At 34.0% G+C, this 27,540-nt stretch overlaps 3 protein-coding genes across 3 annotated transcripts in view; 1 reads left to right on the top strand and 2 right to left on the bottom strand.

Moving 5' to 3' along the window:
* Window positions 1-4,140, bottom strand: part of LOC123667018 (unextended protein-like) — a 57,034-nt gene extending 52,894 nt beyond the window's left edge. Inside the window, exon 1 of the mRNA XM_045601027.1 lies at window positions 3,785-4,140. Coding sequence (XP_045456983.1) covers window positions 3,785-4,140 — 356 coding nt within the window. The remainder of the gene's footprint in view (window positions 1-3,784) is intronic.
* Window positions 4,141-9,725: 5,585 nt separating this feature from the next.
* On the bottom strand, window positions 9,726-14,572 carry LOC123667173 (proteasome subunit alpha type-2). The gene is made up of 6 exons (XM_045601142.1): window positions 14,470-14,572; window positions 14,211-14,287; window positions 13,853-13,951; window positions 12,778-12,934; window positions 10,925-11,080; window positions 9,726-9,935 (listed from the first exon to the last, which is right to left on the bottom strand). The coding sequence occupies exons 1-6, from the start codon at window positions 14,508-14,510 to the stop codon at window positions 9,761-9,763; spliced, it is 705 nt and encodes a 234-aa protein (XP_045457098.1). The 5' UTR covers window positions 14,511-14,572; the 3' UTR covers window positions 9,726-9,760.
* Window positions 14,573-14,961: 389 nt separating this feature from the next.
* LOC123667166 lies at window positions 14,962-19,044 on the top strand. Its single transcript, XM_045601134.1, has 4 exons — window positions 14,962-15,268; window positions 15,713-15,878; window positions 16,552-16,714; window positions 18,614-19,044. Exons 1-4 carry the CDS (start codon window positions 14,962-14,964, stop codon window positions 18,986-18,988), a joined length of 1,011 nt encoding a protein of 336 aa, XP_045457090.1. The 3' UTR covers window positions 18,989-19,044.
* Window positions 19,045-27,540: the final 8,496 nt, after the last annotated feature.

Genomic DNA, 27,540 nt, shown 5'->3' with positions numbered 1-27,540 from the left:
AGTGTTGCGTAACATTGTTTTGTTCGCGCGCTCTTCCCGACTCTTTCATTTATACTAACTAGTGGTCGCCCAGAGGTCGAAATTCGACCATAATCAAAAAATTTAATTAAAACCAAAAAATAATGAAAAAAGAATATTTTTAAAATTTTTCAATTTGACTACAGATTCTGACAATCAACAAAAAAGTATAATATGCGTGTGTTTGTCAAATACATGGTAGTGAGTAATGTTTTTTTATTGTTTTATTATGATTATTTGCTTTTTAAGCATAATTTAAAAAAAATATGAGCATTCTGCACTTCTTCTTTATATAAACTATAAGTATAAATTTCATACACCTCCGTCCGCGCAATTTTCATAAAAAGGGGTACAAAGTTTTTGATTCACGTATGAATATAATATATAGATATTAAAAAGCTGAAAAGTCTGTATGTTTAAACGCACTTATCTACTTCTTTGTATTGAAAAATTATAAACATTTTTGAATATCATATCAAAAATTGACTGCTCCAGCGGGATTCGAACCCGCGTCTCCGACTGACCGTGTCGGCGCTCTAGCCAATTAACGCCCAGTTGCACGAAAAGAAATTAAAATTTAAGTAGTGATTAAACTAATTTAATCGCAAGAATTGTATGAGATTCTTGTGATTAAATTAGTTTAATCTCTACTTAAATTTTAATTTTGTTTCGTGCAACTCGGCGTAAGCTATGGAACGATGTACCCGCTAGAGCGAAATCTTTGATATGATGATTTTTATTTTCGGTTTAAGCGAACCGTGGCGCCGTCTATAGTGAGTTCTGTACAGAGACCCGTAACTATTCAAAGTTTCATATTACAATGAAAATCTTTGACAGGAGACGACACCATGCTATTTTTAATATGTACGATTTTTATTTTTGTGTACCCACACATTAGGAATTCTAAACATTTTTGAATATCATATCAAAAATTGACCGCTCCAGCGGGATTCGAACCCGCGTCTCCGACACGGTCAGTCGGAGACGCGGATTCAAAAATGTTTAGAATTCCTAATGTGTGGGTACACAAAAATAAAAATCGTACATATTGAAAAATTATTTTTGTGTTGGATAACCCATTTACCCAGGAAGGCTATAGGGTATTTTTTTCCTCAAATAAACGCGGTTGAAACCGCGAGGCACAACTAAATTTGTTTTTAAGCGCAACGCTCGAAAACGGCTAGCCCAGTCTAATCTTCTTTTCAATGATTTTTAAGTTTTAACACATTGTAGAAAGTTCTTACGGAATTAAAAGTTAGTTGGTTAAGAAAATTATGCAGAAATTCGGGTTTTTATTTTTATTTTATTAAACGTTTAAAAGTTCGCAAGACAAGATAGTGTCTGTCGAGGACTCGGCGGAGGAGTTGGCTAACTGAACGTCTTGGTAGCTGAAGCGGCTTTTTTTACCAACCCTATCCTTACAATAACGAACATGAAAGAATTGTCGAGCGTACATATACTTCGGCGATTGATGTTTATTTATATGGATAGAAATTCTATAAAGAGATGAACTTATAGAGAGATAAACTTATTTTTTATAACTGGTAACTTTTTTTATTTTTTTTATAAAAAAAAGAACCTTCAGGTAACTAAGAAATCTTACGGTAGACCAAGTATCGATCAGAAGTATCTTATTTTGTCTTTGAAATTTAATATCATATACCATATTTTACACATTGAATAAAAAATTTAAATTATTTCGTAAATATTAAATTCAAATTAAAAGCTATACAGGACGATTTCAAACTACGACACAAATTTAAGTCGACTTCACAAATATTTGTCACTATGGGGGTTTAAACTCGCGACCGCTAGCATAAAAACCAGTTACCGTGACCACGGCACCACCACTATAGACAAATTTGACATTCAATTGTCACTTAACACATCTACAATCTGAACTGAACTAAGCACATGTACAATTACTAATATGACAAACATTATCAATGACAAACACGACACATTTTCCTGTCAAAATTAAACGAAGTTAGACAAACCGACATTTCATCAACATTTGACAACAAATACACCATCTTCCTCATTATTTATGATGTGAATCACACATCATCTTTCATTGATATATTTAAAATAATGAATAAGTAATTAGAATTCATGAACATACGTTCTTACGTATTGTAATACGAAATCAAATCCATTTAATAAAATAAAAATTATAAAAAAAAAACAAAAAACCCGCCTACGTGAAGAACAACTAATAGAAAATCAACTGAAAAAGCTGGAACAAGATAAAAATTCAATATGCACACAAAGTCAGCGAAATAAATAGAAACAATATCAAACATTTTGTGCTGTACATTTAAAATATATTAATACGGTAGTCCTTCGAAACTTTATGCAACGTCGTACATAACATGCAGTCGGAGACATGCACAAAGAGAGAATGATTTGACTTATCCTTCAATTTCATGCCCCCGACTGCATATTATCTACGACGTTGCATAAAGTTTTTTGCGAGAAAAATTTTTTTTTTTCATTAACTACAATGGCTTCGCGCAGCCGCCATGTTTGATTTTTTTTAATGTCACCTATCTAAGAACACTTGGGCAGCTAAGACGAACCTAACGATACCTCAATTATGTAAATCCGTTCAGTGGTTCTGGAAATATGAGGTAGTAAAGAATATTACATACAAATATACATACATACAAGATACGCGCGAAAAACATAACCCTTCCTTGGCAGTCGGGTAAAAATAAGCTATGTATAATTATTTTGGAATGTATTCCTAAAAATGCCGTATATTATTTTTATTCAAAGTAATTTCATAAAAAGTCAATTGTACAAAACCTGTGACTAATTTATGGGGTTGGGGGAGAAGGGTGAAGGGGAGGGAGGGAGGTTGGTTTTTTTACCCCCCGGACAACTATTATCGTGTAAACCCCGTGGTTACGGAGATATCGTGGTTAAAGTTTTGAGATTAAATTTTTAAATCGGAAAAAATAACCTACCACCTTTGAGGTTAGAATATCGCTTGGCTCCGTTGGCTCCGGCTTAAAAAAAAAACACTCTTGGGGTAGGGCAGACCAAGACCACGTGGACAATGGGGTGACGATTCGGTTTTGGGTATTTTTCGAATTTCTATACCTATATTCTAGCACGAAATGTTACTAATTTTATTAGAATATTATGTCTGACGCGTTGTTTAAAAGTGTCTATTTTTCAGTCGTTAAAGGTAGATTCGTACCGTAATGTTGATCTTCCAGTAGAGATCCTTTTTACGTACATTTGTTCGAAAATAACGTGTGAAAGTCGCGGAACGGAGCATGAGTGCACTTCCCGCAGCACTCGAATTAAGGTAGAGTCAGAAATAACCAAAATTTAACCTCCCATAAATTAATCACCGGTTATGCACATCATAGCTCATACAAATAACTTTTAATATGTACCTACAAAAATATTTTTCCTTTTACTAAAACACGTGTATAGAAAAAAAACAAGTTAGACTAACCGACTGAAGTAAAACTTACGAAACGTAACTGTCTCTCTTTCTACCTTCACTAACTTATATCTCCCTCTCAACTTCTGTTCGCCTTACCCGATCACACTTTTCATAACGCTCTCGTCACGAATTCATCAACTTACTCCCCAAGTCAAGCATACGTTAAGTTTTATTTAAAAAAATATATAATATTCCTTATAAAACAAAATAAGAATGAATTCATAACATTAGTCATTCAAATTTGCATTGAATAAATATTTGAAAGGTTACCTAACTCGGTCGTTACAAATAAATTTTAGCACTCACCGTTCCTTGCGCGAGATGACGTCACCGCCATCCAAATAAATATCCTGCTGGTACCACCCACCATCCTCACCCCTCGCACAGAAGTACAACAACGCAGATCTATCAACTTTCAGCTCCACATCAACACCGACAACATTGATGTCCGAAGGTGAAACGCAATCGGCCGGCTCAGAGGTTAACGACCAAGCATCAAATTCCCCGTTCACTCGCAACAAATAATCACAGACAGTCTCCGAACACGTATAATTCTTAACATCAACTGATAATATCCATGGCGGCGACACGGCGAGCGTGTTTTTTATTAGAAACAACAATAAAATTACACCACTAGTCCGTAACACACGCGCTTGAGCCATGTCAACCGGCAGTTGTTGAATGAGGCAATTGGAGGCAATGAACGAGTTGTGCTGTATGATTCGCGATGTTGCCGCGTTGTATTTATCTCTTTTACCCAAATTTTATGATAATGTATTATCTGATTATATAATATATTATAGGTATAAACACGTTTCATATAAGTGTTTACTTGTTTAATAAAAAGATTTTACCTATATTTATATTTTATATTACATTATTTATATATTTTGGGAAACATTTGCTTTATTTTCTTATATTAAGAAATATGCATCTATAAATTCACTACAAATAATTGTATTATAGTTGTACTTCTTTTTTTATTCCCAAGTGAACAGTTTAACTAAAGAGTTTAAATAGTTTGAACATTATTTTAAGTACTTTGAAATAAATTTTATTTTGAAACACTTTATTACACATTATGAATTTTTTTATTAAATTTGTTTTGAAACACTAATTATACATTTTATAAGTTTAAAAACAAAAAGTAGTTACAATTAAACTATTAACAAAATTAAATATATCTTACATATGGGGAAAAATCTCAAACGTGGCAACATTCCAACCCAGATAACTAGTGATGAGTAAATAATAACATTGCTTTTATCGACTATCGATATACACACAAGAATTTCGTATAAAAATAACACATATTAACATGAATCAACCCGGAATTTTGACTGTTACATATCTGATATTAATTATCATAATTGCAATGCGCTGAAGACATCGAAGCATGAGTAGATAAGATTTAAGCATTAGATAACATACTATTTCACGTATAAGAGATTATATAATTGGACTATTTTATTTATCAAAATTGATTTATCTAAGTAGTGGCATATTATCGGTATAAAAGATCTGATAGTACATTAGTAAGTCCTAGATAACACACTCTAATAATTATATTAGAGCGTGTTATCTAGGACTTTTATCAATCAAAGTAGTTACTGTTCATCGATCTATTAAAATGTACATCTAGATAATGCCCGTGATTTCATTAGCTTCCAGCCATATCCCATAAATATAACTTCTACAAATGAAGCATTTTTATGTCAAGTTATTTCAGTGCAAGTTTCTTTTAATTTAATTTGAGATTTTGCTCTGACAATATGAAAATAACAATATATCCAAACTTGTGTATTTTTCTGACGATAAAAAAATTTCAGTTACTTTATTATTTAGTTACTAATACATTATTTTTTATATCCAACGAGTCAAGAAGTAGGTCAGTGTTTTTCATGTACATATCACTCTTTTTATATCCATTTAATGTTTCTCGTAAACCTTTAGTTGCCTCTACAGTTATATACGAAACTTAATTCTCTCTCTTTCTATTTTCACTAACTTATAGATATCTCCCTCTCGACTTCCGTTTGCTTCGACCTATCCCACTTTTCGTAACACTCTCGTCACGTATTCACCAGCTTAGTCCCCAAGTCAAGTGTGCGTAAAGAAGTTTTACTTCAAAAATCATGATGATTTTGCCACCCTTTTCGTGTGCCGCCTAAGGATATGGCCATCCTCAGCTACCCTTGCGCTACGCCACTGAACCATAGCAATACGAAATTTATTTCTTTTCTATGCTTATTTCCTTAAAAAATTAGTTGAAATTAAAATAAGTATTTTATGCCTCTTTTTAAATACTTAATTCTATACTGAGATAGCATTGACAAAGTCTTATGAAAATATATTATTGACAACATACCAAATAAATGATACTAATAATATTAATAAAATCATCTCATGAGCTCATGTTGTTTATGAGAATCACTATTAAAATATTTTTGATAAATAGACATGACATGATAATATGACATTGACAATCTAAATGGATCACTTTAATCGGTTTATGACGTCAACATTCTAAGATCGTAGATAAAATAAAAAATTAAATAAGATTTTTTTTTTAATTGTTAGAACTAATTTTAGAGAATAAAGTATATTTCAACTGACTATAAAAACACTATATACACTATGATGAAAATCTCATAAAACGTTTTCCAACCGGCTTCAAAAAAGGAGGAGGTTCAACAGATGGCAGTATTTTCTCTTTTTTAGTCGCGTAAGCTGGTACTTATTATGTATGAGAAAATCTTGAACACGTTGATGATTTTAACATTTTTAATGGTATAATGTTCGTTACTCATTAATGATACCTAAAACTGTAAATTTTGTAAATTTTATTTGTATAATTTTTTATCTTTAAACCTTTTTCATCCTCTATTGGCTATAGGCATCTCTGAGGACAGATCGCTGACTTCGAATTAGGTCTTTCAAATAATAAATTTTAACTAAAGTCAACTTATCGATAACTACATACAAGTCACAAATTTACATCACTATAACATTTGTTTACGAAAAGGCAACTTTTCATTCGCAAAATTAAAGCGCCATCGCTATGACGCACTACGTGGAATTCGTTTACAAAAGAAAAGTATACGTTGTTTTTATTTAATATTTGTAATTTGATTTAAACTGTTTTGCCAAGATGATCTTTATTTTAGATTTTTAATCATATTGCCATGATAAGAACTTCTTCAGTCGGAGATGCAGGTTCGATCCCCGCTGGAACGGTCGATTTTTGATATGATATTAAAAAATGTTTAGAATTTCTTAATGTGTGGGTAACAAAAACAAAATCGTACTAATTAATAAGAATTTATTAAAAGAAATATAGGGTGTTAGACTCCTAACTGCGTTCCTTCAAATAGGGGTTCTATAACTGTAATAGATCACGGTTCTTATGAAAAAAATTCCTAGCACGAGCTACTTTGATAGACTCGTTCCGTATAATATTTTTCGTGAGGGCGTAGGTACGCACGGCTATCGCTTCAGCCTGTAATATCCCAGTACTGGGCATAGGCCTCTTTCCCCATGTAAGAGAAGGATCAGAGCTTAATCCACCACGCTGCTCCAATGCGGGTTGGCGGATATATTCCCTACTATGAGTAACGATCGCTATCAGGTGTATATGATAACAATCGGGACTGACGGCTTAACGTGCTCTCCTAGGCACGGTGGGGAGACCCACAAAGACTGCACAAACACCTAGACCACGGCAAACACCTGTATGGCCAATACAAATGTTTGTCATGTGCGGGGATCGAACCCGCAACCGCCAGCGCAACAGGTACAATCCATGGCTGTGACCGTTGCGCCAACGCGGCGTCGCACGGCTATAATTTACACTAAAATCATTCTACTAGAAAAATAATTCGTTTTTATATGCGGTTTTTTAGTTGTATGCGGCAGTCTAAGAAAAATAGTATGAATAATAATAATAATAATTCTTTATTTATTTGATCAAAAATACTGTACAATTATCTAATCCGCCAAACTGCGTGACAGTTTATCAGCGGATGGCTATGGAGAAGTATGTTACCAGAGGAGCAACTTGTATAAAAAGGATGATCTCCAGCCCTTAGTAAATAAATAATTATGGCTACTAGCAAACGAAAAAAAAAAAAAACAACTTTAACAACATCGACAAGTAATACAAGGTAGCGAGCCGAAAAATTAGTCATTATTTACAAGACTATTTTTTCGTCTTTAATAAATTTCTCAAAAAGTACTCATCAGTAGACTAGGCGACAAGCAACAGCTTTTGATTAGAAAAAGAATCATTGAAATCGGTTCACCTAATAAAAAGTTATGAGGTGTAAAGTGTAATTTGTATTCGACGGTCGACGAAAAAAATGTCAAGTTAATCGCTTAATTGGAGATAATTCAAAAAGTACTCGATGGGACGACATGAGACGCGCCGCCTCTCGATTATTTTTTTACTAACGACCCGCCCCGGCTTCGCACGGTTGCAAAAACTATCAGTGTTTCTCTACTTTATTATACATGTATCAGGTCATCAGTACAGCCTAATACAGTCCACTACTGGACATAGGCCTCCACAAGTTCGCACAACAATGGAGTTTTTTTTTTGCCCATAGTCACCGTGCTGGGCAGGCAGATTGGTGACCGCAGGGTTAGCTTTGTCGCATCAAAGACGCTGCTGCCCGTCTTCGGCTTGTGTATTTCAAAGCCACCCAAGAATGGTTATCCCGCCATCAGTCGGCTTTTCCAGTTACAAGGTTGTAGTGGAACATACATATAAACCTTCCTCTGGAATCACTCTATTTACTAAAGAGAACCGCATAAAAATCCGTTGCGTAGTTATAAAGATCTAAGCATACAGACAGCGGGAAGCGAATTTGTTTTATACTACCTATGTAATCATTATCGTAATTGGTCCACGCAGTTCAGTTCTGAGATAACATACATAAAAAAATAGTCAAACTGAGAACCTCCTCCTTTTTTGGAAGTTGGTTATCTATCGACCAGGTTGCCTATCAAAATCTGGTCGCTAGTATTTTTAAGTAAATTTTTGTTTATTGATTTTTGAAACAATAAATTATCATTGCCCCCTAGTGGATAATACAATAACGCCATCTCGTTACAAGTTATTTATCAAATTAAAGCTATTTTTTTGTTTATTATTATATATGGCTGCCTAATTAAATATAGCCGCAAATAAGCGTTTCTGGCTGTTGAAAATGGTAAAATAGTCGTTGTCGTAAAAATCAATTTAAAAAAAACTATACACACGCATATACTCCTGTTCTTTGGTTTAATGTTCAATAATAATAATAATAATTTTTATCTGGGCTATCTGGATCCAGATAAAAACGGATACAAATTGTGTAAAAATTTTGGAGTCCCTGTTTCAAACACAATAGTTTACAATACGGACTGTTCAGCAGGGCACTGGCGGACCGACGGGTATGACTCACCCATAGGATACTCATGTAAAAAGATTGGTAAAGTAATTTTTACTGGAATGGAGCATCGAGCGAATCTACGGGCTATCATATTCCCTCGAACCGCCAATGCCCTGCGCTCCCACGCCAGATCGGCGTCATCGGACAGATTATCCGTTACAACATGCCGGAGATACCTAAAACTACCCGCTGCAATCGCCCAGCATACAATTCAATAGGAGGAAAACAGACCGGCATAGATACAATTAGTTTACCCTTAAACAGGAGTATTTTGATCAAATTGTTAATTTAAATAAATTTGGTCGAATTTCGTCCACTGGGCGACCACTAGTAATTAGAACTAGCTGACCCGACAGACTGATCTCGTCCTGTCTTGCGAACTATTAAAAGTGTAAAATATAAACAATCGTCATATTTTCTTAAATTTTCCAGTTTTCTCAATTTTCCCTCCACAAGTATCTTTTTTTTTATGTCACTAGGTCGGCAAAAAAGCATACGGCTCACCTGATGGTAAGAGATTACCGTAGCTTATAGACACCTGCAACATCAGAAGCATCGCAAGCGCGTTGCCGACCCAATCCCCAATCCCCCCAGGAGCTCTGGTCACCTTACTCACCAACAGGAACACAATACTGCTTGAAAACAGTATTATTTTGCTGTGATTTGATTGATCTTATACAAAGCATTAAAAAAATGTTAAATCAGTCCAGTCATTATCAAACTTTTCACTCAACACGTTAAGTATTATAAAATAAAATAAACAAACTGACTCTATTACAATTTTATTATATATAGATTTTAAAATAAAACTCAAATCACAAATAGAAAATGAAAGATTTATTTAACAGTATTATGGTATATTCGCTAAGTAGTCTTTAACGTGCGCGGGTTCCAACCTACGGAACCCGTTAGCATCACAGATCCCGACTTCAATGTTATCGGCCGTCATTTGTCCTTCAAAGCCTTCCTTCAACGTTAGGATCGCTGTGTGAACGGCGTCATCTAGTTCCAACTCTTCTGTGTATCTGGAAATGTTTTAAAAACGATTAAAAACTACCACTCATACAAAGTATAGTGAGAGATATAGTGAGGATTGCGGCGTGTCTCACACAAAAGGATAATTAAAACAGATCTATTTAATTTGCTTTTCTGTATAATGTATATATATCTTATCTGTAAAATTCTCTTATCAATTCAATGTTAGTTACAATGCTCCTCCGAAATGTCTGGACCGATTTTTATGAAATTTTGTGTGCATATCAGGTAGATCGGCCAACATCTATTTTTCATACCTCTAAATTATAAGGAGGTTCTTAAAATATATGGCGAAACAACGTTTGTGGAGTCAGAGAGTATATATGTATATAGTTTTTGTAGAACATCTGTTTCTGGTCTGGATATATATCATTGTGAGTTTGCCCCTCAGTGTCTCAGATAGCATGTAAAGTTGACAGTCTTGCTTGTTATCATTGACACGTGATTCATCATCATCATCATCATCATTTCAGCTTCTTTCAGTCCACTACTGGACATAGGCATCCACAAGTTCGCGCCAAAAATGAGTGAACTCGTGTGTTTTTTCCATAATCACATCGCTGGGCAGGAGGGTTGGTGATCGAAGGGCTGGCATTGCGCACCGAAGACGCTGCTACCCATCTTCGGCCTGTGTATTTCAAAGCCAGCAGTTGGATGGTTATCCCGCCATCGGTCAGCTTTATAAATTCCAAGGTGGTAGTGGAACTGTGTTATCCCTTAGTTGCCTCGTACAACACCCACGGAAAGAGAGGGTGGCTATATTCTTAATGCCGTAACCACACAGCAAACGTGACACATGATTATGATTGTTTCTCTGCCAACTTACAGAAGAACAGGATGGTGGATAATGTTCCTTTTTCTACTACGGCGGAGAGACCTTTGCACAGCTGTGCGATATTTACGCTCTTATTTATTTCATAGCCATTCAATTTACTATTGTTCGCCATTTTATATTGTTTTGTATTATAACATATATTACCTCTTTTCTAAGAAAGTTTTTCCATTATTGAAATTCTTCCCCATAGCCGTCGCCTTCCAAGCAAAGTAAGCTCCGGAGGGATCGCACTGGAACAGGTATGGGCGACCGCTATCCCAGCCACAGATCAGTAGGGACACACCAAATGGACGGACACCTCTATAACAAAAAAAATTATGTAGAGAGCACAGAAACGAGATGCATTTAATGAAACCGTATATACTAGGTACCATTTCTAACCTACATTCAAAAATTACACATTTGAGACTAGATATTTATATACAAGATTATGTATTTTTGCTGTATGGTCTACCGTACTGTACCATTTAAACTCATGTCTTTAGTGGGTGTAATATATCAATTCATTACATTACATATCAAACATTTTGAAATAGTTTATGTATAAAGGGTGAAAGGGTAGCCTCTGTTGAACGCTGCCAGTTTCCCTGATACGATGGTGTGTAGCAAAGACTCTATGACTTGGCAGGTGACGATTTGGAAAACGTAGCTGATATTCTCTTCATACTTGTGAAGAATTTCCACAACTAAGTCCATAACAATAGAAAATGTCAGCTTATTCTTCATTACTGTAATCCACCATTGAAATTAAATTTATTTGGTATGGAAATGAAAAACTTAAATTGAAATTTTAACTGTCGTATTGACTCATTAACTAGGCCTCACATATCCTGCTGGAATGCGGTGGTGTGGCGAACTACAGGGCACTACACCTTGGGACACCGAGGTTGCTCCAGGAAGTCGTCGGCAACGTGAAGGGTCTGCTAGGCTTCCTCAAGGAGCATGGCTGGCACGAATAGTGCCCACCAGCCGATCACGCAAAAAAGGCGCACCAAGACGTCGAGTTGCGCATAAGAGCCCGTGAACAACAACAACAACAACAACAACTCATTAACTAAAAATGACATTGCACATGTTTAACAATGAACTCAATATCTAAAACGACAACAATAAACTCGCATGTGTTACTATAAAAACAAAAGGGTCAACATAAGGGCCGGCGCGGCGTCTGCTTATATGAGTCTCTGCAGTTTGATATTACACGGTACATGGTTTTATTAGCAAGTATTTTTGTCTTAATTTTATAAACTTTATGTACTTTCAGGTACTTCTTTATGTGCTTTATACGCGTATTTTTTATAAATAATATTTTATTTTACGATTAAATAAAAATGAAAGTATGACGCCTTATTTTTTACTTCTCACTTTCAAAGAACCTAGTTTAAAAGTTTTAACCTCTAAGTGATGATTATTAATTTAATTTAATAAAACAATGATTAAACAATAATTATCACAATAAAATTTGTGTAGAAATAAGTAAGAAATAAAATCATCGACTTTTTTCCTACAAAATCAGGTTTTTTTTTTTAAATATTTAAAAATTAATTTACTCCAGAACCATTCATTGTTTTTGGATGGGGCATTCCATGCATAGATATGATACGAGCCCCCTTTCACCCCGTATAAAAAATGAATTGCTTGTGCACTGTGCTATGATGCACTGTAATATTGCTAAGTGCAAAACCCAAGAATGTCTGGACCAATTGGGTTAATTTTTTTATTAGGCGTTCTCAATTTCTAATAATTTAAATGTAATTCGGTTTTATGGAATGAAAAATTAATAAAATTCAAAAACAAACTAAATGATTATTTCAAGTTAATGCATTAGTCAGTTCGTAAGACAGAATGTCTGTGGAATCAGCTTGTATAAGATACTATCTGTTAATATAAAAGCTAATTAGGAGGTAATTCTACAGTTGCGTCTGTAAATAATTGACTTAGACAGGTAAGTTGCACAACAAAACTAACACTTTAATTAATAAAATATATAAAATTACCCAGACTGGGTGTATTCCTGCATCACAGTAGCCACCCGCTGTACAAGCTGTGCCGTTGGTATCGGCTCGCGGTACATGAGGAAGTACTGCTGAGCCATCTTGCGAGCCTGTGTTACCAGCAGCCGGTAGTCGGGGCCCATGCCCGAGTACACCATACCTGGAAATTGTTTAAAAGTCAAGCTATATGATTCATAAACTAACCAAAAATAATTGCTGTATATAGAGTATGCACATGAATAAAAGAACATAATCTATATAAATAAATAAAATTGGAGTGTCTGTTTGTAATACTAAAATAACCACTTTTAACTAAATTCAAATGTATGATGATATATATAGACGATACATATACGTACCAGAACAACATTTTTTATAATTTTTATGTCTGTGAGTCTGTCTGTCTGTTTGTTCCGGCTAATCTCTGTAATGGCTGGACCGATTTTGATGGGACTTTCACTGGCAGATAGCTGCTTCTTTTATTTATTTATTTTTTATTTTATAACTGAGAACTGCAGTAAATATTTTGTTAAATTCCACTCGGACGAAGTCACGCACACAGCTAGCAATATTAATAAAAATAAATTGCCAAAATGTTTGTATTTCCAAACAACTGTACCAAATTATGTAATTCCTCTTTGTTTTCAATATCTTCAAGACAAAGGGAGGCCTATGTCCAGCAGTGGACTGCAATAGGCTGAACTGACTGACTGACTGACAAGACAAAGGTTATATAGAATAAAATAAAAAAAGAAATAGATAAATGCATTCACAAAAACATTAAAATGGTCATACGAAGTTCACTGAGTCAGGTAGAATGCAATTCATCATCATCAGTTCAGCTTATCGCAGTCGGCAGTGCAATAGGCTGAAGTGATGATGAGTGATGAAGCTTTGTGAGTTGTTTTTTTTTCTGATTGGAACAATAGGACACAGGAAAGTGTATTAAAACTACTAATCTCTATGTTTTGTTATTACCCCTTTCAAGTTGTTCCTTTTAGTGCTGTTAACAATGTGACATATCATGCAGAAGGCCATATTCACTTCAGTGCTATATAACAGCCTTTTTTTCACTCACCAATATGTCCAGTAATCATCTCGACTTTGTTGACACTGTGCTCATCATACAAAATACTTTTGTGCTTATTTTCTGTTGCAATCACGACGCCATTTGACGCTGGAATTGTTAGAAATGTTTTATTTAAATGTGTATTTTAATAATAATTTATACAATTATTAAATAAGAATATTTTTTTGTATTTCTAAAATCATTTAATTATAAAAAAAAAAAATTGAATACTTTATTTTTTATAATTCTAGACAGTTTCTTTTTATATGTTTTTTTTTTTTCATTCAAGTTCTAAATAAATACTAATAAGAAAACGATGAGTAAGGGAAAACGTAACCTGTAAGCAAAATATATTTATATATGTTACCTTTAATACCGACGGAAGTACCGCCGGCGGCTACAGCAGCTAGAGCATACTCGATTTGTACCAATTTACCAGAAGGGCTGCAATTATAAATGAATATCTTAATTAATTTCACTTAAATTACACTAAAAAGTTACTTTGGTCAAACACCGGCCAGATAAGTATTTAAGATTTTTTGTGATATAAAACTTTCAGTAACATTAAAGCACTGTAAAATAGTAACTAAATAGATGTAATTTTAATATTAAACACATAAATTTACCTAAAAGTTGTTAGAGAAAAACTATAACGTTCAGACGCCATGATTACAAAGCAAATTGTCAAAACTCAGTGAGCAAGTCAAAATCGCTTGATCATATTGTCAGCATTGCATATAGTTTAAAAATTGTTTAAAAATATCCTTATCATAAAAAAAAATGTTAGTTGTTACAATATCCCATAATTACATATATCATATTTTGTATAGATTAAATTTCTTTAAAAATATCTAGTATATGTCTTAAATTTGTTATTGAAATACGATTTTATTTTATTTATTAGCTTGGACGTATGGCATATTGCTCATAAAATGGTTTTATAAGCAATATGCCATACGTCCAAGTTGACACAGATTTCGATTGGTTAAAAATGGACCAATAGCATTAGCTAATGTTCGCTCAATATTTTGATTGTACTGCCGAAATAATTTGGTCTATTTATAATTTTACCTAATTTATAGAAATTACCTGTGGTTATATACAACGTTGATACAACGATGATACCAAATCTTCGTGGAGCATCACCCTTATCAGAAGCGATGTCGGACACGACTCTAGAGAGAAATAGGGGAGAAAAGGCGTTATTAACTAAAACGCCCTCTCAAAGCCAAGTATTTTTACACAAAACAACTACAAACATGATGAAAAACTACTCCGATAAGAACGGAAACGATGTGACGAAGTCTGTTCATAAGGGACGAAGAACTTTCGCGTTTTGGACAATCGTTTGCTTGTTATTTATCTTGGCGATCGGAAATTTAGTACTGACTTTTACGATACTCGCAGTTTTGAGGCTTGGACAAGGTATATTTTTGTGTTTTATATAAACATAACTTCGAAATAATGTTAATATTACGCTTTAGTCTGTAATATCCCACGGCTGGGCATAGGCCTCTTTCCCCATGTAGGAGAAGGATCAGAGCTTACTCCACCACACTGCTCTAATGCGGGTTTTCGGATATATACTATGAGTAACGATCGATAACAACCGAGACCGACGGCTGAACGTGCTCTCCGAGGCACGGTCTGAAGACCCACAAGGACTGAATGTTAGTATTATTAGAGTTTAATTAAACAAAACAAATTATCAGTCTTCTTGCACAGTGAAATTTTTTAGTAAACTAAAATTTTTAACATAAATTTTTTATATAATTTAAACAATAGAGGAGGCAGACATTCATAATGTATCAAAATATATTATACTACTGCATAATATACCAATTATAATTGCATACTGTTCTTTTACAGGCCTTGAAAGTATGGAATTTCTCTCCGAGCACAAAGCCATCAAATTCTTTGGATTGACAGATTTAGACCACATTTATAAGAAGGACGGGATAATCGACAGCTTTAGTGATACTCCTATGAGTATTGTGAGTGAAAATGGTTCTGTGCTGTTTAATTTACAGACAAGGTAAAGGAAATGTGATAATTATATAGATATATGCCCTACAAGCAATCTAGTGTAGTGGTGTGTGAATGTAACTAGACAGAACCGGATTCAGGGCGGGCAACCGGGGTTACAGCCTCGGGGCCTCCACAAAAGAGGGGCCCTACATTAGACTTCAGAAAAAAATAATTTTAAATTCAGACTAGTAAATAAGACTTTCATAATTTTGCGCATTTTAGCTTTTAAAAAATTGTCTATTTTATTTGGAAAATAGTTGGGGGCCAAGGGGCCTCTACTACTTTGTTGCCCGGAGGCCTCCAGACCTCTAAATCCGGCCCTGTAACTAAATATTGTATTTTGACATTGTAGTTGGTAGTTACAATGTCCACATATGAATTTCTTATCCAAATGATTGATATTTAATTCTTATAATATTTAATCCACTGACAGTAATGTATTTTTATTGACATCATAAATTTTAATTGTTTTATATTGTATTTTGATAATATTATATATTTCTATTTCTACATTTATCTTTTTTTTTTTAATTTTGACATAGGTACCTGTGTTTTTCCTTTTTTTTCTGATTGACATTACTTGTGTCTTAAGCAAAGTTCTTTAAACTTGTATGCAAATAAGAAAATTAGATAAATCCACTTAAAACCAGTACTCTTGTATTTGTATTGTATTATTTCAGACTATCCCGTTCAGATACAAAGCTGGTGGTGAACACATCAGGAGTCTTCGTAAAGGGGGTGAACTCGCTCGAGCTGACCGACCCTGACTCAGGCGAGCGGGTGTTCAGTACGGCCAGCCCTGAGATTACCATTTCAGAGAGTGTTAACAGTTTGAGCGCTAAGGTATGATAATTATTACTAAAATTATATATTAATATTTTTTTTTACAAAATTTTTAATTCTTAAACTAGAAACAATCCAATTCCTTTTAAAACAAATCTTATAAATGTAATGTTTCAAGTTGGTCCTTATTTATAGACGTAGCCTATTACAAATGAATTTTCTTGCAAATGTTATCATATGCTCATGATCAAATTGTTAAATGGACAAGGCTAAGATTGAAATTTACCTTCTGAAAAATTTTTGCTATATGTGATGTGAAAATCTTATTTTCTGATTGCACCCACCACTGCAATGGTTGGTTGCTGTAATAAATGCCTCACACTCAATGGCCTTCACTATGATTTACTGCTATGTCGGGGGCTTGGAATCACACTACACAAGCACAAACAGCCAAACCACGATAAATGTCTGTATGGTCAATATAAATATATGACATGGGAAGGGATCGAACCCGCAAACGCCAGCGCAACAGCCATAGGCCAGTGCTCTGACCGTTGCGCTAACGCTTCGTTAAAATCTCTCTGTAACAGATAAAGTCTCTCTGTAATGGATAGTAAGGTAGCCAGAGCTCCTGGGCAAGATCGAGGCGTTGCAGGCCTCCATAGGCTACGGTAAGCGTTTACCATAAGGTGGACCATACGTATATTTGCCATCCTAGTTATTAAATTATTTTTAATGCCATGCCATTAAAAATAAAATAATTTATTTTCAAATTCTATATAAATATATGCTTGCGAATCATTATAAAAACAGCCTTTACTTTGTTTTAGTCTAGTATAGGCCTAACTTTTTACGTCAAGTCTTGGTTCCCCGCAGTCATCATCCAGTATCCGTCAGCGAACTTACACATCCTTATGGGGACGTTTAAGTATTACGTAACGCAATTTTGGGGAGGGGGGGTCTTGTAAAACGTTACGATGCGTTACAGGGGCGGGAGGGGGGTTTGAACAACGCGTTACGTAACACGTATTTTATTTAAATAAAAAAAACTAGGGTATTAAAATCTCCCAAGTTGGCAATCCTTTTCGTTTATGGTTTACGAGGAATCCCCCGATTGTATTGTACGACATTTTTATTTTGCTCTCCCAAGTTGGCAACTCACGGAGAATCCCTCACTGAATTGTTACGTGTAAGTTTATTAGGACTTTGAGCCAATTTAATATATTTGAAACTTTAGTAAATGTTTATTATGTGCGATTATTTATTAAATAAATATATGAATAAATAAAATACGCATCTATTGCGAATTAGAAATCTAATGTTTTATTCATTAATTACTACCGCAAACGCGATTAGAACAATAACAAAAGTAATTTAGCGACTTTCCGGCAGTTTGTTCAAAAAAGTTGTGACATTTGGATAAAAATGGTCAGTTGGGTGTTACGTAACGTTTATGGGGGAGGGGGGTGCAGGAAAACGTTACTGCGCGTTACATGGGGGGGGGGGGGGGGGGGTCAAAAATCTTCAAAATTTGCGTTACGTAATACTTGAACGCCCCCTATACTATAAACACATTTGAAGTGTCTGTTTGTAATATTAAAATAACCGCTTTTTACTAAATTCATACATATACCAAAATGTCATTTTTTATAATTTTTGTCTGTCTGTCTGTCTTCTTGTCTTGTTCCGGCTAATCTCTGAAACAGCTTGACCTTGATGATTTTGACGGGACTTTCACTGGCTGCTATCTAGCTGATGTAGTAAGGAGTAACTTTATTTTGTAACTCTGCGAACTGAAAAGAAATTGTTTACTAAATTGCGACCAAACGAAGTCGTTTTTCGTTTTTTTAGATAAACCTTGTTTTTTCCAGACAATAAACACAAAAAGAAAAAAAAAGTGATACTCTTACGTACGTTCCCGCGAATCATTTTTATTTATGCACATACATTTTTTTACAGCAAGTATCAACAAAACGCATCTCCTCGCCAGTGGATGAGGACCTGACCTTCCGTTCAGAGACCTCAGCTTATCTACGTGGAGCTGAAGGCACCCACATGGAATCCAAGGAGCTGTTCTGGAGTGCCGACCAAGATATCTACTTGAAGTCCATCAACGGCTCAGTAGTCTTAAGCGGGAAGGAGGGGGTCTTCATAGATGTCAGATATTTACCCATAGCTATACCATTGAATAATGAGAAATTTTACGGCGCGAGCCAGTTCAAGGTGTGTGTGTGTATGCCTCAGGGGAAGTTATTTCGGATAGCTGTACCTAACGGACAGAAGGTTACCTGTTCCCATGTCAATATGACCGGAGAGCTTAATCCGTGTGTTTAATAAATTTTCATATATTAAATTATGATTATATAGACTTTTATACAGAGTGATGCAAATATAACGCATTTAATTAAACCATATATACTGCATACCATTTCTAAGAAATTTACAAACAAGATATTTAAATAAAAATTAACGTCAGTACCTACTTAGGTCCTATTTAAATTTAATTCACTTCAGCCTGTCGCTATCCACTGCTGGACAATGCCTCCCCAAGTTCCCGCCACATTATGGCGTGAACTCATGTGTTTTTCCTATAGTCACCACGCTGGGCAGGCGGGTTGGTGACCGCAGGGCTGGCTTCGTCGCACCGAAGACGCTGCCGGTCTTCGGCCTGTGTATTTCAAAGCCAGCAGTTGGATGGTTATCCCGTCATCGGTCGGCTTTTTGAGTTCCAAGGTAGTAGTGGAACTGTGTTATCCCTTAGTCGCCTCTTATGACACCAACGGGGAGGGGGCCACCTTCGTGTGGTTATATTCCTTACTGCCGTAACCAGACAGCGAAATTAAATTTGTTTTTCTTTGTTTGTTCATAGATCTCATAAATCGGTATGAGAATTTGGTCTGTATTTGTCCATGTATTAGGTTTATGAGATTTTTTTCCATGGAGTTTAAACACGCTAATCTCAAAACTAATAGAACATTATGTTTGTATTGCATAGTCTTTTTACCGAGAAGGATATATAATCAAATGTTAGTAGGCTTTTTCTCAAATTAACGCGAGTGAACCCGGGGACACAGCTAGTAAATAGGTATAGGGAGAGTGTGAACTTATATATTAAACTGAGGTAGGGCACAGCTAGATATATGTCTCGACCTTTCAGAAGATCACAGCTAAATAATACAACTGTCAAGCAGTGTTGTATTCCTGTAGTGAGTTAGGTGACCAGAGCTTCCCAGGGGGGGGGGGGGGTCGGCATCGCACTAACGATGCTTCTAACGTTGCAAGTGTCTATAAGCTACAGTAATCGCTTACCATCAGGTGAGCAGTACGCTTGTTTGCTGACCTAGTTGCATAGAAAAAAAGTGTGTGTCAGCTCCGACGCACGACTGGAGCTAAAGAGTCAGTCAAATAGTAGGTAAGGCAGGAGATATGTTTACTGAAATTAAACTAGTGCTTACTCAGTGGCGTAGGGGGGAGGGTCATCATGCCCTGGCGCTACTAACACAGGGGTGCCAAATGGTCCTAAAAACAAAATATTGTCGGACATATTATATGGTTTTCGAATTGGGCTAACAATGCGTCGTGCCCCGGGCGCGAGTTAAGCTCGCTACGCGTCTGTGCATACTCATATTTTGTACATATCTTAGAAATGTTATGTGGTTTAATTTTACGCTTCTCGTGTCCATCTTTACATATGTAGATGACGACTATATTGTAGGAAGTATTTGGTTGTCGTGTGTGAAAATATTTCGAATGTTATATCTTAAAGAATCTGCTTGTAGACAATGGAAAATATAAAATGCTAAAAGTATACAATTGATGACATTTTAGGTACCTACTTGTACTTAACGAGAAGTTTTTTATCTATATTTCACGGTGTTTTTATTTTCGCTTGTATTAAATAAACTAAAAATAAAAACTATCGGACCGATTTTAAAGATTTTTTTCATAGAAATCCACGTGAATAAAAAACGCGGGTCGAAAGCTAGATCTATCTTATTATTATTATCTAACTAACGGTATGCTAAGTTATACAAAGCTTAAGTAATTAGTACCTTAGCTACTTAACTATGATACAATGATTTTTTTTTCATTCCAAAGCATTATTTTTTAACGATTGTAGAACCAAGGCACGAGCGTAGGCTCGCGTAGGCGATGTATTAATGAATTTGACTTTATTTTTGTCATTTTATTGTTATACATGTATATTTTACGTACTGTACTGGTATAAGGAGTTCTGTTTATCTAGTATTGTAAAACAAAATAAATGTTATGATATTCTGGTCAGACATTCATTGGAGAATTAGCAGTTGGACTTCGTAAGCACGGCTTAAGTAAGTTGTTACGAATTGCATCTAGTCAGTATTATTTAAAACTTATTTATTTTGAACTGTATAAATGAATAGTTGGAAATGAGAACAAAATATAATTTATAGATTTTATAATTTCGCGTTTTATTTATGTGTACCTTTTCTAATGTAAAGCTAATAAAGTTGACGAGTTTGTTTCAAATTGTTAATCTTCTTTTATAGTACTATACTGCCCTGATAATTGTACTAGCAGTAATCGACATTTTTGTGATTTTCACTTTTTTGCCACAATGACATCCCAAGGAGGTAATCTATAGGTAAAAAATATATTTACAATTTTTACTTATTAAAAACACGTTTTTTATTTAACGTGTAACACAGTACTTGCACCTAAATTTTAACTTTGCTAAACATATCTGCAGCATTAAGCTTGTGCTAGAATATGCAGTACTTGCTACGTTTACTGTATTTTCATTCAGCGTATAACTTTTTTGCAGCGAATACTAACTAAGGCCAATCGCAGTACTCACCATTACTGCATTTGAATGTAGCGAGAATAACAGAGCGCTACTCTTGCGAGTTGCGACGCTAAAACTAAACGAAGTATTCACCATTACTGCATTTTCGTGTAGCGAAAATATCAAAAACCTACTCCTGCAACGCTAAACCTGGACGCAGTATTCTACATTACTTCATTTAAGTTGATGAAAGTGCAGTACTGAGCGTTTTATCCAAATAAGGCAATAAAGTCAAGAAAAAAATATGTGTGTAGAAAGCTCGATTTTTTTTTACTATTTTTAGGTTACACTTTTCAAGTTATATAACAGAGATTTCTTGATTAGATATCAAGAAATATGTTTATCGCGTTTCAAAACTACCATTTAGCAAGTACTGCGTTTGCAATAAGGAGGACAGTTAGTGGTAAACGCGAGTAAGGTAGCCATTTGATAGTAAACGCTTAAAACTATGGTTTTGTCTACTATGGTTAGTCTATATGGTATGTCATAATTATAGATCTGCAACATCACTACTTGAAACCAAGTGTTTTTTTTTTCATTTTGTCTGCGATCTTCTGTAAGGTTGAGGTACTTCTCCAGACGGGCTGATCTAGGTTTCGAAAATACATTTCCTACTTTACCCTACCTCAGTAAGCCAATTCGACGGCTATTTATTCGCGCGTTGACGCAACGGTCACAGCACTCTTCTGTAGATCTCGCGACGACGGTTGCGGGTTCAATTCCCGCACACGGGAAATTGGTCATACAAATGTTTGCCGTGGTCTGGGCATTTGTGTATTGTGTTTTTGAACCCTCGACACGAGTAAATCCTAGTGGGAGCAGTTGAGTGTGAGCAAGAGCGGATCCAGCTTTGGCGCCAGGGGTTCACAAAGTCGTGGTCAAGTCACAAGAAGCTATTTTTTTTATTTATAATAATAGTTACAGGTATAAAGTAGGTATTTTATTAATGTAGTAAGTACCGTACTTAAAAATATCTATATTGTGACAAAAAATATATAAAAATATGGCTCGATAATTTTAATTAATTGTCCACCTAGGTCTTGGATTGGTCTATCCTAGCCTAGGGGGAGGTTTTGACCCCCATGAACCGTTACGTTAACGTTACGTCTTTTTTTTCCTGAAAGAGTAACAAACAAACAAAGATACATACATTCATACATCCTCACAAACTTTTGCATTTATAATAATAGTAGGATTTAAAGGTATCTATCTAATATTCTGAAATTTTAATTTACTTTAGACAGAAAAAACGTGATTTTTGGGTATGCGGGTATTGGGTAGAGGTGGTCTAAAACATCACCACGGGGAGGGGGCTGAGGGCAGTAGCATAAAAATCTGCTAAAAACATCACGCCATCCTCGTCTAACGAGTGACGTTCTACGATAGTTCTCTTTCACTTTATCTATTAAAAAAAAAAAAAACTAGTACATGCTATGAACGAAAAATACAGCAAATTATTACCTGTTAACATCTGGCTGCTAAAGTAGTTGCAGCCGAATGGGCATCAGCACCCACGGCTTTTCAAATTCTCTATATTATGTATTGCTGTGATGTGAATAATATTTCATTTAATCAAGAAGTTAATAAAGTTTTTTTTTGGAAAATTAATTAAAATCATTTTAATTAGGTAAAAGTATTTGCCGGCACTTTAAGACTGCTGTTATCAATGTATTTGTCTATTCATAAACGTTTGTAAAAATATAAGTTGGACTATTATTTATGTGATGAACGTAATCATTTTGCAACGGGATCTTAGGCTATAACGGCCACAAAAAAAGAATTATCCCGTACATACATTTCGAAGATACATTTTTATTAATAAGGTATAAATAAAACACTAAAATACAAAGTAAGATCTTTATATCTTGTAATGTTGTAACAATAATTTACTTTTATTCTATAGACAAAAAAAAATTATAATAAAATAATAAGGATTAACATTAAAAATGGCTACTGTACTATCTGGTATTTAATAACGTTTGCAAATACTGTGGTAATCTCAGATGAAAAAAATATATATGGAAATGCGAAATTTACAGATATTTTACTATCTAAAAATATAATAAAAAGGTATTTTGGACTTTCTTCTAGATAAATCTACGAACACAATCATAGAAAAAAAATACTTTTTTTTTATCTGGACAATTTTGGCGGATACCTTACGCAGGTGATGCGGACGATTTTATATTAAATATAAAAATATGGTTCGGTGCAACAAAATAAATAATGTTAATTTTTTTTCGTTGTACATAATTTTTAATAATCTATTTTATGGCATTACACCACACACGTAAGGTTTCTAGGCTTACTATTAGATATCTAGAGGTATCTAAAAAATAAACCCCTTTATTAAGTAGTGACCAGTAATAAAACGGGAAGAATACTCGGAGCAATTTCTATTTTTTGTACATAAGACCTTTTTAAGCGTATTAGGATTATGGACAATAAATATTACGACTGGATATTAAATTAAATGAATTAAAATTCCCGCCATTTTTTGTTACAGATACATAACCAGTCAAGAAATAAATAAATATTAAGTATAAAAAAGATACAAATATTATAAAAAAATATCCGATTAAAACATGAATTGCCTTAACATGAATTGACAATTGTCTTTGGTTTACCATAATTACTATTTAATGAAAGACTGGCGGGAAAAATAAAAATAACACCATAGAGTTTCAAAGACATTTAAAAAATAAGTGGTTAGTTTTTTTTTATACAAGTAAAAAATAAAACCTACTTTGTCTCGATCTTGAATTCATACCCACACTAAAAGTCTTTTATAAATTAAGTAGGCACATTTAAACAATTAATATTACACAAATACTGTACATGAAAAAAATATTTCTTCTTCTATATCTACATGTCAGTTCCCACTTCCTCTGTCTGACTTAATTTCAATTTTTTTGTCCCTAACAACTGTACAAAATATACAATTCGAGTTTTTTTTTTAAAGATGACTAAAATATTAATGACATATATGTGTAAGCAATTTCATTATCTAAAATAAAGTCTTTGTTATTTATCCCTTAAAGCAAAACATTAATAATAATTGGAATATCCAAAAAAAAAAAATGCTCGAAAATCACGTGTCATCAGCCGAATAAATCTAAACCTCCGAACGAACTACCGCACTTACTGGACCTTACGTCCTCATAATCACTCAGGCCATTTCTGACTATCAAATATTGCCACTAATGAAAAATGACCTAATTTTTTTTAAAAGCTACAATTTTTATTTTACTTTTTTAATAAAATGCTATAAATACATTAAAATTGCATTTACTTATACTTACGTATGTTCCCCTTTTCCTACGATCAATAACTATTTTCCTCAATATCAATAAAATACTAGATTATTTGACATCGCGAGGAATTTAATATGGCGGACGTTCTACGTTACAGTAAAAAATTTAAAATAATTTTTATTTTAAAAAATATTTTCAGCTTTTTAGAATAAATTTAGGTCATTTTTGCAGTTATGGTCTACCTACATACAAAATCTAGCTCAAGCTATGCTAAATTAGAGCACCACATTGGTGTTACAAGCAAGCAGTCTCCTAATGCGCTCAATAGAAGCGCGGCATTCTTTAGCATTTCAATTCCTCGTTCCTTACAATAATTTTAATCATAAGACTGAATAAGCTTCTTAAATTTTAAATGGACGAAGAATCAATTTTCATCGCCAGCTTTCCTAAAATCCTAAGTAGCCAAATACTGGTTAAAATTTTTAAGTCTTAAACACTCACAACAATTTTGGCACTTACTTTTTTACCAAACATTGTATTTAAAATAAGCTCAAATCGCAATTTTGCAAAACTTAATTTTACCTATCAAAATATTGAACTGACTACGCGATGGTCATTCACAATTTAATATTTATTTTACAAAATAATGAACAACTAAAGGCAATTATTACTATAATACACCCAATACGTAATAGGGGACTTTATTTCTATTCGCAATGACACCGCGTAGATATTTCTAACCGTCAATAAATTGACGTTAATTTTGACAGTCATGACAAGCGACATTAGATCCTGCTTAATTTTTTTTTTTATTTGTATTATTTACATTAATCGTAATGGCTGGACGTTAAGCTTGTTCGGGATGAGTGTAGGGTGGAGCTGTGCTGTGGCATGCTGGACGTGGGGGGCGGGAGGCGGGCGTTCGCCGCCAATCTCTCCTGTTCCTCGAGTTGACTTGTGAATTCTTCCTCTAAGGCCTGTTTGATCGTATTTATTTAATGTAAAAATAAAAAATATTTTGATTGAATTTTTTTTATCCACACATTTGCAACTACTTTTGTTTTATTTTTAAAAATTTTATTCCACACAATTTCATAACATATCATTTTTCAGAAAGGCCTTTTTAAATTTTGTTTATTTATAAAATAATCTTGATTTTCGTGTCCTCGTACTAGATGATACAATATTTTTTTCACTTATCTGCAAAATCAGTCTCAAAATACGATTCAGAAATCTTTGGCGGTAGCTAATATATATTTTTTTTTAAATTTACGTTAGGGCAACATTAAAACTGAATATTGCTAGGTTTAAAAAAACATGAGATGATAAAAAAATAGCATATGCAGTTCAAACACAAATTTTAAATCAAAATCACATTATTTAAAATGTAAACAGGCAATTTTTACATTACATGCACAATAATACATAATAAGAGACATACCATGCAGTCCAGCGGTGGGAAGTAGGTCCAGGAACGATGTTAGGATACCTTGGAACCTTATTAGTTACCATGCTATTTAAAAAGCGTTATTTTATCTTTTAATATTACTATTTATATTATATATACCTTACTAGGATTGAAAATACTCTATTTGACTTAATTATGGCGTAGGTACCTATTTAATAAATTCTAATAGGGAATGGATGAAGGTTACATGCTGTAGGATATATTTAAGAATGCCTTGTCACTAGCTACGAAGCATACGGTACCTCAATACCACTTTGAATTAAGAATACCAATCTATGGATGAAAGAGTACGTTTTTTAGGCTTCCATTATGATATATTTTTGTAACGTAGCATATCTGTGCAACCTAATTCTATGTAATTTAAATACATATTACCACAATTACTTTCCTGTACACACATATGACGGGATTTATCAGCGTGGTACCATTTAAGCTTAATTATTAATTTATAAAAATGCAACATAATTATGTTATATCATATATAAATAAAAATAAATGTTGCTAAGCGCATAACCCGAGAATGGCTCGACCAATTCGGCTAGTTTATTTTTTTTATGTTTCTTAACGCCCACGGAAGGTTTTAATAGTAAAAAAAAAAAAATTTTACTATAAGCTTTTAACAGAACAAAGTCTGTTCGGGGCAGCTAGTTTATAATAGATATCCGAAGAATAAAATGTAATAAAGCATTTTTTTTTTGCATTTTATTGATTGAATGCTGCAATCAGAATGATTGTCAATACGGATTCTGATGATGTCAATCACAAAATGTTATCAGCTCTATTTCAAATTACATACATTTGCTACTTAGTATAGATGTAGCCATCTATACAGGCATCATGTAAGTTGGTAACTACCCACATAAATACTGCATTAATTCTATCTATCGTAGATGTACAGAGGAACTACTGAAGAAAAAAAATATATTGATATTTGCTACGTCACTAAGGCAATTTTAATAAAACTTATAGATTAAGTAAGCATATAGTAGTAGTAGTAGTAGTAGTAGTAGTAGAAACATAACATAACACATTTATGAGTGGTAATACATATAAAAAGTATTCAATTCCTCGTAGTAACTTTTAATATGATCTCAAAATTTGTTCATGACAAAATACAGCCTATAATTATAGAAGTCAAGATTTGTTGTAGGCCTATCTTTTGCCTGAACTACTGCTTATCTTTTATAATGTAAGTATGGGCATGTAGTCTTATTTCCCTACGTGGCCCCACTATTGTACAGTAACCATATAACACTACTCTTATAACGCATTTTCATATTACGCGATTTCAATCCTTCATATAACACGGATATTCCCCCATATAACGTTATATTTGATT

Source organism: Melitaea cinxia, chromosome 27 (assembly GCF_905220565.1).
Source record: "Melitaea cinxia chromosome 27, ilMelCinx1.1, whole genome shotgun sequence".
NCBI lineage: Eukaryota > Metazoa > Arthropoda > Insecta > Lepidoptera > Nymphalidae > Melitaea > Melitaea cinxia.
The sequence above is the reverse complement of the archived record's forward strand: the minus strand, read 5'-3'. Positions and strand labels throughout refer to the sequence as shown.

Bases quoted from the DNA above. Each gene is read 5' to 3' on its own strand.
- LOC123667173 (XM_045601142.1), bottom strand. From the start codon at position 14,510: ATGGCGTCTGAACGTTATAGTTTTTCTCTAACAACTTTTAG. The intron at 12,935-13,852 runs GTGAGTGAAAAA...AACAATTTCCAG, and splicing joins GATGATTACTGGACATATTG to GTATGGTGTACTCGGGCATG. The intron at 11,081-12,777 runs GTAATTTTATAT...TTTTTGTTATAG, and splicing joins CAGGAATACACCCAGTCTGG to AGGTGTCCGTCCATTTGGTG.
- LOC123667166 (XM_045601134.1), top strand. From the start codon at position 14,962: ATGATACCAAATCTTCGTGGAGCATCACCCTTATCAGAAGCGATGTCG. The intron at 15,879-16,551 runs GTAAAGGAAATG...GTATTATTTCAG, and splicing joins CTGTTTAATTTACAGACAAG to ACTATCCCGTTCAGATACAA. The intron at 16,715-18,613 runs GTATGATAATTA...ATTTTTTTACAG, and splicing joins TTAACAGTTTGAGCGCTAAG to CAAGTATCAACAAAACGCAT.